General features: G+C 48.6%; 1 protein-coding gene across 5 annotated transcripts in view; it reads left to right on the top strand.

Annotated features, from left to right (window-relative positions):
- The window catches only part of LOC106750139 (segmentation protein cap'n'collar), a 119,948-nt gene that overhangs the window by 74,429 nt on the left and 32,491 nt on the right, over positions 1 to 13,028 (top strand). For all 5 annotated transcript variants that reach the window (XM_014630251.1, XM_014630250.1, XM_014630249.1 and 2 more), the window contains exon 6: positions 12,427 to 12,661. In XM_014630251.1, the coding sequence (XP_014485737.1) occupies positions 12,427 to 12,661 (235 nt within the window). The remainder of the gene's footprint in view (positions 1 to 12,426; positions 12,662 to 13,028) is intronic.

A 13,028-nucleotide genomic window follows, 5' to 3' on the forward strand; every position in this document is an offset into this window, starting at 1 on the left:
ACGATTGCCAACAGCTACAGCGTTGCGATAAAATATCATAATTATTGATCGTTAGCGGAAAAACAATTATGGCATTCGTGTAATTATTGAATCAAACAACCAGTTTTGCCGCTGTGTTTAAAGATATCGCTGCTTATATAAACATTCGATATAGTAGTTCCATTTATTACACGATCTGATAATTGCCTCGCTACCTTTGCAATATAAATGTCGGATACTTGAAAAACAGGAAGACACGTGTGGCAGTGTAGAAAAAAACTAGTTTGCCTTCTTGCGTCTTTTAAAATTGTTGCACGTGGATGAGACACAATCGTCCATGGTATACATATTCAAATATTTAGATATATGCTAGACGTTTTTGTTACGGTTTTCCCATTTTTTCGCGAATTCGTTCGCTTTCTTATTTTCTTTACGGAAAAAAGTAAATGCCGCTGATTTCAGCCGCACACACGTGAATTTTCTTAAACAAATTTTTTTATCTTTGAGACGAAAACCAAAGAAATCTAAGAATGAAGAAATGAGAAAAAATCGGTTTTTCCCAAGCTTTCAAAATTAAATGTACCAATGTCCAAACATATAGACTGAGAAAAAGATTTCTTCACATTTGATAAATTTGATCGCATCCAAACGAATTTTATCATTAGCATGCTCCGAAGAAATTAATGTTTCGATTAATAAGTACGATTGTTAGACTTTTCAGCGAATACATAACTTTATCTTAAATAAAAAATTGGTTTGAGACGAAACATGCAACTCGTGTGACTCCCGGAGACGAGGTTCGCACGAGCTGTGTGACTATACGTGAGACGAAGCTGTCCCATCGCCCGGAGGAAATCCCAGCCGCCCTTAAGAAATGGACATTTCCCCAGTCTCGGGATTTCGAGGTCGCGTCGCCCCGTCGAGAAGTCACATCGCTGTAGCAGAGAGGAGTAGACGAGATCGTGACAATGACCTACCCAGATAGATAGTCCAGCGGACGGAACGTGACGCAACGCGTGTACGTGTGCAGGACTCGCGTGCACACGTGGAGGAACACATCTGAAAAGCCCCCGCCAATGGGAGAGGTGGTAGGCCCCTACCATGAAGCGCGGTGGACGCGATCGCGATGTTTGTGATCCTGGCGGTCGGCGTCGACACTCACGGACGACACGCGGCTGGAAGTGAACCTCGCGGATCTCGCGGAAAAGTCGACTCGACGCTCGACCGAAGGAAAACAAAAAGGAGAGAAGACGAAGGAGAAGAAGAAGAAGAAGAAGACGAACCCACCGATCTCTCTCTCTCTTTCTCTCTCTCTCGAACGCGTTACTTCCACGGGCAGAGCGTGCGACCGAGAGCGTTTTTGGAAGAACTCGCGAGCCGATCCCCGCTGATGAGAGCGTCTCTTCCTCCGGTAGAGAACTGGTTCCTGAAGTAGGTGTCGGAGACCTGCCGAAGCAGCTCGTTCGAGCCGAGACGCCGAGATTCCCCGCCTAGATATCACCGGGTGGATCCGTCGTATTGTTGATGAAAAACTGGTTGCAAAATGAGGACACGAGACTTCCGCGATCGGTTCCCCACGGCCTTGTATCACTGACTTCGCAGAAGACCGGAGGTGCCCTTGCTCACGTGTGAAATTCGTCATTCGCACGGGCTTCGCAGGCTCTCGCCGACCCGGAGCAGCCCGGCGTTACGTGAACGCTCATCTTACGAGGCGCTATCGCGTCTTAGATTAAACTGTACGAGAGACGCGAGTGATAAAGCCGTTCAGGCACAATGACTATCTGTATGGGACGCATCGCTCGTAGGAGATCCGAAGCGATTTGAACGAGGCCAAGGAACCCTCCTTCTTCGGTCTCTCCGCCCGTGACCGCCCACGTTGGGTACACAAATCTTCGCCTCGTGGTTTGGAAGATTACACTCCGTATAGGTAATACCGAGTCGGCTGAGGTGTCTTTTGTGAATGCAGAGGAAGAAGGAGAGAGAGAGAGAGAGAGATAGATAATACCTAAGATAGTATATCGTGAAATAATGTAACACAGTGTGCAGTAAATAAACGTACGGTAACGACGCGTTTTGATCGCGCCAGTGGACGAACGGATGTGTCATTTTCGTCGGGAGGTGGTGCTGCTTCGCAAAAAGCTGTCCGGTCACTCGATATCGACGCGAGGATCGGTACGTATCTCGTGCCTGGTTTGTATTTCGTGTGAAGAGGGTACACATGAACGACGTGCAGCAAGCCTTCGTCAAGCCCCATCCGCAGAGCAACGAGCAAGCGCATCAAGGGAATACAGAATGTTGGAGTCTGATACTGGACGAAGGTCTCCTCCAGGTAGATCGCCAGCTAATAGCGCAATTATTATCACGATAGCTGCGCAAAATGATCTGTAAATCGCGATGAAAAAAAACCGGACGATCGTTATCGGAGCTACTCGCGCCGGAGTCGACTGAGAGACTCGATCGAGATTAGCTTAACCGATTAAGATCGAGATAAAGGTATCTCTCTCTCTCTCTCTCTCTCTCTCTCTCTCTTCCGTCGATAAGGAAACATCTGGAAACTCGCACTTGAAAGTCGAACGTCGACTCGCTTTCCGCGAGATTGCTCCTCGAGATAATGCGCGATTCAACGCTCGACAGAGCGCGAAGGGATTATCCTCGGCGCGCGGAATGACGCGCTTTTTACCCCCTTCCCCCCTCCCCTGCCCGGTCGGTCGCGCCACTGTGCCGGCGACTCGGTGAGATTTATATTTGACGAGATGCCGAAAAACGGATGTCTCTCAAATTCGCTTTCGTAATAATCATATATATGCGTGCGCGCAACAAACATACACACACACACACATATGCAGCGCACGGTCATGTATGCGACCTTGCGTCCCGCGTGCGCGAGTGTAGAGCTGTCATTACAACGCAACCGTCGCCTGAGTATTACATACTCCGCGCGTCTCCGCGCGGGACTCTCAATACGTAATAAGTACACTAAATTAATATATTCCTACGGCCCGGGACCTTTGCCTACTACGGGGAAGGATGTGTGTGTCGTGCGTATTACCGTGGAAGGAAGGCTTACGCAAGAAAAAACGCGCCGTCGCCGCTCGCGAGCCATATCATTTTTGGAGCTCTTCTCTCACGCGACCGTCGTATTAACACTGACCTCAGTCACCTGTAATTGCTACGTGTTACCGTGTACACCGAGATACAAACGACACACGTAATGCGACCTATTACAGTCCGATGGCACATGTTCCGACGACGACGTATTGTCGGATCTCCTTCCCCCCCCCCCTCNTTGTCGGATCTCCTTCCCCCCCCCCTCCCTTTTTTTTTTCTCTGTTCCTCGCGCGAGGAGGACGGCGCCTGCTGCGACAGAGAAAGAGAGAGAAAACCTCGAGCACGTCACGTCATCTCGGTTTGCGAGCTTTTTTGCCCGCGATAAATCTGCATCGAAGGCGGTTCATAGTTCGTGGCGCACGTGTGCGCCTTGGAAGCCACTTGGATTATTTGCATCACGGTGAAGCCACGAGGTCTCGGAAGGCTAAGAAACTCGATTTATTTACCAAGTTAGTCGAGCGTGCTTACGAAACTGCCGCGGGACGCTTGGAACTTTGTACCGAGACGCAAGGAAGATATTCCTGGAACGTAATTAGCCGCTAACTATTGTCCTTTCTGTGCGATGCGCGGCCATTCTTCTCGTCACGATTCGTCACGTCTCGTCCTTTCGGGGATACTTTCGCGGGGGACGCGGGAAGAACGCACGGAGAAAAATAATTTGCTGGCACGGCGAATTTTATGCTTTTCCCAACGAAGTCCGTCGGTTACCACGCGGACAGCGAGACTAATCGCCATTCGTGAGATTATTTCGTCGAATCTACAAATTATATTTCGCTGTAAGAACAAATTAATAAATTTAGATAAACAGTATTCCGTCCTAACGGCAAATCGGTGTGTCCTGGAGACAGATTCTCTCGGCGGGATATTTTCTATCCCGACGACGAGACTGTTTCCGCTCTAATTACGAGCAATCCGCTGATTTGGCTGCGCCAACCAAATTTTATTGCCGTCGCAACGAATATGCGGTAGCAACGACGGTTTCGCCGCAACAGCGGAATCACTTTTCTCCGTGTGTGCGGTCACAGGTTAGAACCGTGCACGAAGCACGAGGACCGTTAAGATTGTATCTTTGAGACGAAAGTAAAGAGGAAGGAGGAGGAAAATGAGTGATAATTCCGATCGCCGCGACTCATAAGATAGCTCCCATTTTTATGAAGGTGTCTCGTGAATGTCACCCCGGCCGAAAGTCCTTCCAAGACAACGGCAGGTGCGATGGCAAAGAAATGGGAATTCGTCGGGTAACCCTGGCCCTGTGCCCTTTCATCCGAAATCTCACGATCTCTCGGAGGGGCCCTAAGAGGCCCTGAAAGCTCTGAGTGGCCGCGATTGTGGCAACAGAGGGACCTCCCAGAGTCTCAGCTCGTAATTAAGTCGACCGACCTTACCGCTTGAGGCGGATTATGGGCTACTAGTGGCGACTTTGTGCTTAAACCGCGATCGAGATCAACGCGATCGACCCGGCGTCGTCAAGTCGCTGCATCGAGAAGCGCTTCGAAATCGGCCGACGATGTGTCGTCCGCTGCGAAACTGGAGAGACTGTGACGCAACGAATCGAACGATTCATCGGATTCGATGCACACGCGAGACCTCACGAATTTTCCCGCATCCACCTGGCCGGTGGATCGACGCGGGAAAGCGCGCATAAATTGCGCGGTGCGCGGTAGAAGAAGACTAATTGTGAGGGAAATAATAAACACAGGGGACGTAGAAGAGGTAGATGTTCGCCTGCAGGTAACAAACGGCTACGGGGAATGTCCTACGAGTTCCACGTAAATAATGAGAGAGCGAACTCGAATATGTCGGGACGTGATAATAATTACGCGGCATCGTCGTGCACCCGCGGGCACTGGCAGAGTCGCGGAGTCGGAGAGGCGACCGGCATCAAACAATTAAAATACCCACGTGACAAAAAGGTCTCGGAAGATGAAAATGTTGGACGGTTCCCTCCGCTGGAAATATGTTGATTATCGCATTCCCCGATGCGCGTTCTCGTTCGCTCATAATCTTCGCATACATCTCTCGGAAATAAAACGTTATGCTTATTAATTGGCCGATAGAGAGCGGCGAGAGGAGTAAAAGCTATATTCCGCCGGTGATATTAATCAATTGGAAAATTATCACGGCCGATCTTCCCGTCAGAGGGTAGCGTATTGTCGGAATCTGTCGGAATAAATTTCAAGCGAGCCGTCGTTACGACTTAACAGAGCGTGTACATAGTAGACAATTTTGTGTTGCATTTCACACACTTCACTTGTCCCGAACGGTGTACACGGAATTTTTGCATTGTTACGAGATGAATATGCGTGGTAAAATAACAGAAATATGTCGGAAATTAACACAAAATTAATACGTTAATCGACACTGAAGTATAAAGTGTATTTTTTTAACGCTCACGCGCGTTGAACGTTGATACAGCGCAACATATATTGAAGTGATATAAACAATGCGTTAAATTGACACACGGGTATGTTAAAAATTTAACACGAAAGTTTTAGCAAGAATCGACTTTAACACGAGTATAAAAGGTTTTTTTACCGGGTACGTGCACGGGAAGAAAAATCTGGCTGCATTATTGACCAGAAAGGGAACCACAACCAGATGCGTTCCGGTCAAAGGAAACCGAATTTCTGGCTCTCATGACCCAAATGTGGGCTCTTGTGGCTAGAAATTCCGTTTCTCTCGACCAAAATGCATCTAACTGTTCCATCTGTGTTTAATACAACTAGATTTTTTCTCCACGTGGAGTCAATACGTACGGCTGCCATTCTTCTCGTGGCGCGTGATATAATTTATCGTTTCCTTAACCTCTGTACGTTACGCCAAAAGAGGCAAAAAAAAAAAGAAAAAGATCGATAAAACGCTAAACTGGCTGCAAATTATCTCGAGGCGAGAGAGATATGCAAAATAACAGCGACTTCTACGAAGAAACTCGTAATTATGTCGTTGTATACGCATTTATTATCGGGAAAGTGATGTATTCAAACTGCGTCCCACGGATAGTCAAAAGAAACCGAGTAATGGAGCGTGATCGATCGTGATCGGTCATGCGGATAATGGTGAATGTATAATGCGAGGAATATACAACCAATCAGTCCGTATCGACCGGGCTAATCATCATTATCACCGTTCGTCGCACTATTGGATAATGATCGCGGGGCCGTGCCGCGGCTTCCGTTTCTCCCTTTCTCTCTCTCCGTCTATCTTTCCTTCCCTTCCTCGTAATCGAAGAAGCAGAAAACTACCGGATGACCTTTGGCCGTGATTGACGGACTTCTCCGGCCGTGTGTGTGTGTATCTTTGCATAAGGATTTGCTAGGCCGTGAGCGGTAGCGCGCTATTTGCCGTGGCACTTGGATATTTGCTTAGAACCTCGAGCGCCGCGGAAGGGTCCTCCAAGTATCCTTGGACCGGCGGACAATATTTACCGCATAACACCGAGTTACGAATCGAGAGGGAAGAAAGTCGGAAGACACTGGGATCGACCGGGGCGGGGGTACGAGGCCGATGTTCGGGGATAAAGGCGCGGGAAGATCGTGAGAGAGGCCGCGAAAGGGAGAAGAGGGATGAGCGGCAGAGGAGGATCGCGCGAGCCGGTGTAGGAGCCGCGGGACGAAATTAATAAGAGAAACGAGATGTGTGCTATGGAAATGAGAAAGGCAGAAAAGAGAGAGAGAGAGAGAGAGAGAGAAGGAGAAAGAAATACTCGGAGACCGGCATCTCGCAGCGATAGCCGGGGAACTCGGCGCGAGCACTCAGCGTGTAACCCACGCCGGCGCGCATTAATCCGGACGAGACCGCGAATCCCGCGAATGAATCATAATTAATAACTTCGCCCATTAGTCGTAAGAGAGTACGAAGCGCGGGTAATGCGCGGGCAATGCGCGTCTTCCTCAGGTATCTTTAATTACTTGCGTTTCGCCGCCGATGACGCATCGCGAGATCGCCGTTTCCGGCTATCCCGCCCCGGTGTGCGCCTCCTCAGCCGTGAGGAGGCGCACGTAACATCCGGCACTTATTGAATTCGCGATACGGTTGCCGCTGGATATTACTCACCTGTTGGCGCACCTGGCGAAATATTCCTCCTCCTCCTCCTCTTTCTATTTCTCCTCGAAATCAGGCTGACTCCCAGTGTCAGAACCCGCGCGACAGCGAAATCCGACGACTACTTCTCGACGCTCGACGAGAGGCGAAAATCGAGACGAGATTTCACGCGAGTTTTTATCACGACAGTTATTCTATGCTCTCTTTCGAGTGAAAGAGAAAAAGAAGAGGAAGATTACGGTATCTCCGACAGTTTCGGGTTAATCGCGAATGTCCCGCTCAATTTGAGCTTATTTGAACGGACACAGCCGCCTCTGTGTCAATTTTAAAATCCCGTCTCGCGCGATCCTACGAACGAGCTCGTAGGTTCCTTGATGCGCGTCAATCTCGCGTCGTAATATCCCGAAGTCTTGCGCGAGAAAGTTGAGTTTTTAGCGCGCTTCTGTCGCTCGTAAATTCCTAACGTGCGCGCACCCCGACCGGGCAATTTTCACCAAGAACCGAGAAACGCCACGGGACGTCACCGCACAGCCCGTCCCGTTCGCCGTGAATTCCACGCAGCTGCTGGACTTATGCGCTGTGAAATGCATAATGCGCCTCCGCGCCGGCCGCTATCTAGGATGTGTGAAACGAATTTCTGTCTTCGTACAGTCATTGAGGCCACGTGCGCGCGCACCAAAGGACAAAAGACGCGCGAACGCGTTTCTCCCGGCCGCGACTTTCGTTAATAATTCGCCGATTAACCCTCCGGCTGCCGCAGAACCGCGCGAAAAGCTCTACACCGCCGTACGGATTCGCCGCGACCGAACGAGCGTCGCAATTAGTGTTTCGTTTCTTTATATTGTACGTCGATAAAAAGGTTTCCCTTTGGGTTTATCATACGTGCTTCTTTGGCTTGGGGGTTTGTTTAATGGAAATAACATAATTTAATATGGAATTTAATATCAGATGTCATTTTGTTTGAGTGAAAATGTTGTTGTTTCACTCAAGTATTGATTTTACGTTAACTTTGGGCCGATTATTTGGGTTATTTTCCAACATATTCACCTAGTGTCGAATTAAGAAAAAGAAATTTGACCAGGCCATCTGAGACGTATAAAATATGCGACATGTAACACAAATAGTTTTTTTACTACGTAGTGACGCGTATCAGAATCAGAAAATCACTTAGAGAGGAGCCACTATAAGGACGCGTGGTACCCAAAGGATTAAGAATCCTCCCGCTCGATCGAGCGAGCGACGGAGAACCGTCGAGGTCGCATTCCCCGATGCATACGTACGCGCACTTGTGATCCAGGGGACGCGGGAGGGAAATTTCCGATCGACGGTGGGCGAATCGGGGTAGGCAGACAAAATATTTTTTCCGCGCGCCACGCATAAAGGGTGAGGGCTGAATCCCGTATCCATCAATATTTTCACTCACAACTTTCGTGACAGAAACGAGCTTTGCCAGCAGTCACGTACGAAAACACACGGCGACGCGGCGAGGTGAAAAGTAGGTAACTCGAGGTAACCGATCGAGGACCGATGAAGAAAGAGAGAGAGAGAGAGAGACCGCGTAGGTTAAGCGACGACGATGGCAGGTGTCAAGCAGTCGGTTGATCACTGTCAAATAGAGATCGAAATGGCTCCTCGCGGTGCACGTCTCGCGACGTTGCGGCCGAAATAAAAACAGAACCGCGTCCGGCCGTCCGGACGGGAAAGCGAGAGAGGACGAGAAAGGAAGAGAGAGACAGAGAGAGGGACTGATCGCATTTTATGACAGTTTAAAGGGAAATAAAAAGATACACGCGGACGTGTGGTGACACCGGTATTCCTACGAAGCGGTTCCAACGCGAAACGCGAGAGACCCTGTTAGTTCAAACATCGACGGTGCTGGTTTTATTCGCAGTTATCGGTCACCGGCTGAAGAGAGAGAGAGAGAGAGAGATAACTATTATTGGAGCGATACAGCGACGATAGAACTAATTTCAAGATTGTTTTCATTGGAAACAGGCGAGTAATCTCCGATCGAAGTGGCTCGATGAAAACGATAATACGCGGAAACAGCGACACGAGTCGGAATACGTGTTCGATAACGAGGCGACACGGAGATTCCCTCGGAAAATCAATTCCACGGCCGGAGAACGCCGGAGCGTCCTCGTTACGGATTTGATAAGGCCGCGAGAAGATCGCGCGCGCTTATTAATGTGTATTGGTCGAAGAAAAAGAGCACACTTGGCCGCGAGGGGGTAGGCAGGGAGGGATAAAAGCAGAGAGGGAGGAAGAGAGAAAGAGAGAGAGAGAGAGAGATCTCGGAAGAAATCTAGCGAGTCCTCGACAGCGCGTCTCAAACATCTGCCGGCGCGCAGATATCTTTCCTCGCGGCCTCTCCGCAGACTCCCGCACGACTCTCCCTCCGGTGCACGTGGAGGAGAACTCCGAGAGATCGCGGACGGACGGACGTATACACGCGCATCACGCACGCGTTCCCACCTGTGTATTTCGCGCGCGCGCGCGCGCTCCGCCTCGGTGTTGGTGGTGCATAAATCATGAGCGCGCCGGTAGCGCGCGGAATGTACATAACGTTCGTTTACCGCGCTCGCGTAGATATATACCACATTCGCGAGACGCGAGTTCGTCAGAAGCGAGCACTATGTCGGGCAGCCCTAACGGCTGTCCGATAAATCACGCGCGCGCGCGTCAAATCGTCCACGCAGGAATCTAACAGCCGGACGCGTACGAACACGTATCGCGCGAAAGGCGCGTCCCAATAATTTCCCGTTCGCTCGCAGCAAGCCGTGGGCAAATCATCGCGAGCGGCGGCAGGGTTAAATAAACTGCCAATTAAACGTGGGCGGCGACGTGCGCCTAAATCGACGATCGGCCGTCTGCGAGATTTCCAGCCTCTTTCTCTTTCTTCCTCGCGCGACAGCGACGACCGTCCGTCGCGTTAACCGTCCCCGTCACGGATTAATTCGCCGTGGAGGATAACGAATCGCGAGTATTCCCCGGGACGATTGAAAACTGGAAGTCGAATACGGAAAGCCGGCGGTCGCGTCGACGCGGACGACGACAGGACGACGATAATCTCCGCCGTCGTCTCGCGCGACTTCGCGAGAAAAGGGAGAAAGAGCGGCCGCTTAAATGCGCACCTTTTTTCCCCCTATAACTCAATCACGGCCGTTACGTCGAAGCAGGATGAGCCGTAAAGCTCCGGCCATTAGAAACTGCGCGCGTCGCGCCGCACGACAAATCGCCGTGGAACAAAAGTCGCCGTCCTACATTTCGCGGCCGTGCCGGCCTACACACAGCCGGCAGATGCGCTGACAAGCGAGAATCGCCTTAAAGGCGTCGCGCGCTCGACAGATTGCACCGGCGACTGATTGATGCGCCCGCGAACAACAATCCAACAGGCCCCGCGCGCCACTAGCAGCCTTCCCTATTCATCTTCTTCTTGCGCCCGGGCGCATTAGCGACAATACCTACGTGCATTAAGCGCCGGTGGTGGGTACCCCCGGCAGCAACAGCACCAGCGACAGCAGCAACAGCGCTACTACCGCGCTTACGCCGCGAGACGCAGCCGTACTCTCCTCTCCTCTCCTCCCCGCTCTTCTCTTCACTCTCCTGTTCCGCGGCTCGAGCGGAACGAAGAAATTTCGTGAAAGTACGTCGCCTCGAGAATCCCCACTGCGCTCTCTCTCTCTCTCTCTCTCGGGATAAATATATAAATATGTAAATTATCGTTGCTTGTGTGAACATCGCTTAATACTTAGAGCCAAACACACGGCAACTTCATCTATAATATGTATATTTAGAATTATACTTATTCACATATAATGTATATTCTCGACATTAATGTTACCGAAATTTTTAATACTTATTTTCTAATAATATTGTATCATATGTAGCGCTTGACATGTCCCAGAATGCGTAATAAATAACGCTTTCTTTCTCTTTCTCTCTCTCCTGTAATTAGCGAACGAGATTCTCCTAACGCGTCCTCGGTAGCAACACCGAGGACATTTGCTCTTGAATCTGCAGCCGAGAGGTTTGCCGGTGTCTTTTTTTCGTGGGCGCAAAACTCTCCCACGCAAGGTATAATTTCGCGTCTCCTGTATAATGTCGCGCGCTGTAATGAGCATACAAAAAGTATGAAAACGACGCTCATTACGCCGCTCGTAATAGACGACGTCTATTAAAGAGCGTAATATATAATTTGTAAATTTAATAGATTATATATATATATATAATTTTTTTTTCCAAATAAAATGGCTAATAATTCTGGAATTTATATCTCTATATTAGTCCTTAATATCAAAATGGATTCAGAATGTCTTTTCATAACTATGCATTATTCTAATATCAATTTTGTTATTAATCTTTATAGCTTGCTACGTAAGGAAAAACTTCACAACCAAATCATGAAGTTCTTTTAACAATGAATATCTCAACTCCTGAGTCAATCATTTTCTAATTACACCAATAATTAGGTCATATTTAAATCTATGTATGGTACAAGTTCAACGAATTAAAAAAAAATCATTTTACGCTACAACTACATCAAGCAGTGTACACGAATGTACGCGCTTGTCGTGCCGACAAATTTAATTTCAGTAATCCTTCCCACGGTAGATAACGCGCATATTTATTCGGCGGCTACTTATAAAAATGTCGTGTTTATAAATCATAAATTTCGCCCGTCATAATTCCCGCACTGATTGACACGCGATCACGATTGACGCACGCCCTTACAAGAGGCAAAGGATACTTTTGACACGTAGTATCGTTGTTATTAATATCCTTTACCGATCTTACGGTGGAGGCTACACCTACGCGACCAGCGGGGGTTCCCGTCTCCTCGGAATCCAGGTGTCTATCTGGTTGACATTTGACAGGCACGGCGGCTACGAGATTCCTCTCGCGTGACACCCGATCGATGGATGTTCGATTCTATGATAATAGAGTGTACAAAATAAGATAATTGCAACGAAGGCCGACTACCACGTAGACTCTCGCTTCGAGCTCGGCTCGGGCGACATTTATCAACGTAACTTGATGAAATCGCGATTGATGAATATTTTTTATCAGCATTTTTTCCCTCGAAGCTGTGAGAACACTAAACGTGATAAAAAAAAAATATATAATCATACTTCGGGGGAAACATATCGAGATAATTTTCTTTTAATATTTGGATTAACACAGTACACACTTACCGCTTATTGTTGTCCGAGATACAACTAAAAGCGGGGACATCTTTGTGAAAAAAAAAAAGAAAAAGAGACATCTTTAGGAAGACGAAATTTATACTCGTTTCAGGGTCGCATGCCGTTCATGCGGGCGATGAGCATGGAACAGCGGTGGCAGGATCTCGCGTCTCTGTTATCCCTTCCGGGAGCACCGGATCACTTTACACATCCGCCGCATCCGGGATATCCAGGACACGGTATAAGTCACAGTCATTACGAGGCGCAACGTAACGTACTGCTCCACAATCCTACCTTAGCACCGCCGGTCGGGGATCTCAATTCGACGGGACCTTATCACAATGTCGGTGAGTGTCCGTCTTCTAAAATTATACGGAGATTTTATCCCTCCTTTCAATCGCATTCCATTTCTCTGCCGTTCGATGCAGCAGCGAGCTTTGCGGCGTGTATAAACAAGTAACGCTAACGAGGAAGATGTCGATTTAGAATTCTGGGATTCTAGAATCTGGAACGATAAAAGTATCTCTCGAAAATTTATGCCACTTTTACTTCTCGTAATCTCATCTTATTAACAGAAAGAAGTGGAAAAAGATACATTTTTGATCGAAATTAGCAGCGTTTTGAGGGGATCTCTTAACAGGTCTATCGGAGATATGCAAGCGAGATACTTTTAATTCATCATAATGCAATCAAGGAAGCGCAGCAAAAGATGTT

Source organism: Dinoponera quadriceps, unplaced genomic scaffold (genome assembly GCF_001313825.1).
Source record: "Dinoponera quadriceps isolate SergipeBrazil2010 unplaced genomic scaffold, ASM131382v1 scaffold4585, whole genome shotgun sequence".
In the NCBI taxonomy this organism is placed as follows: Eukaryota; Metazoa; Arthropoda; class Insecta; order Hymenoptera; family Formicidae; genus Dinoponera; species Dinoponera quadriceps.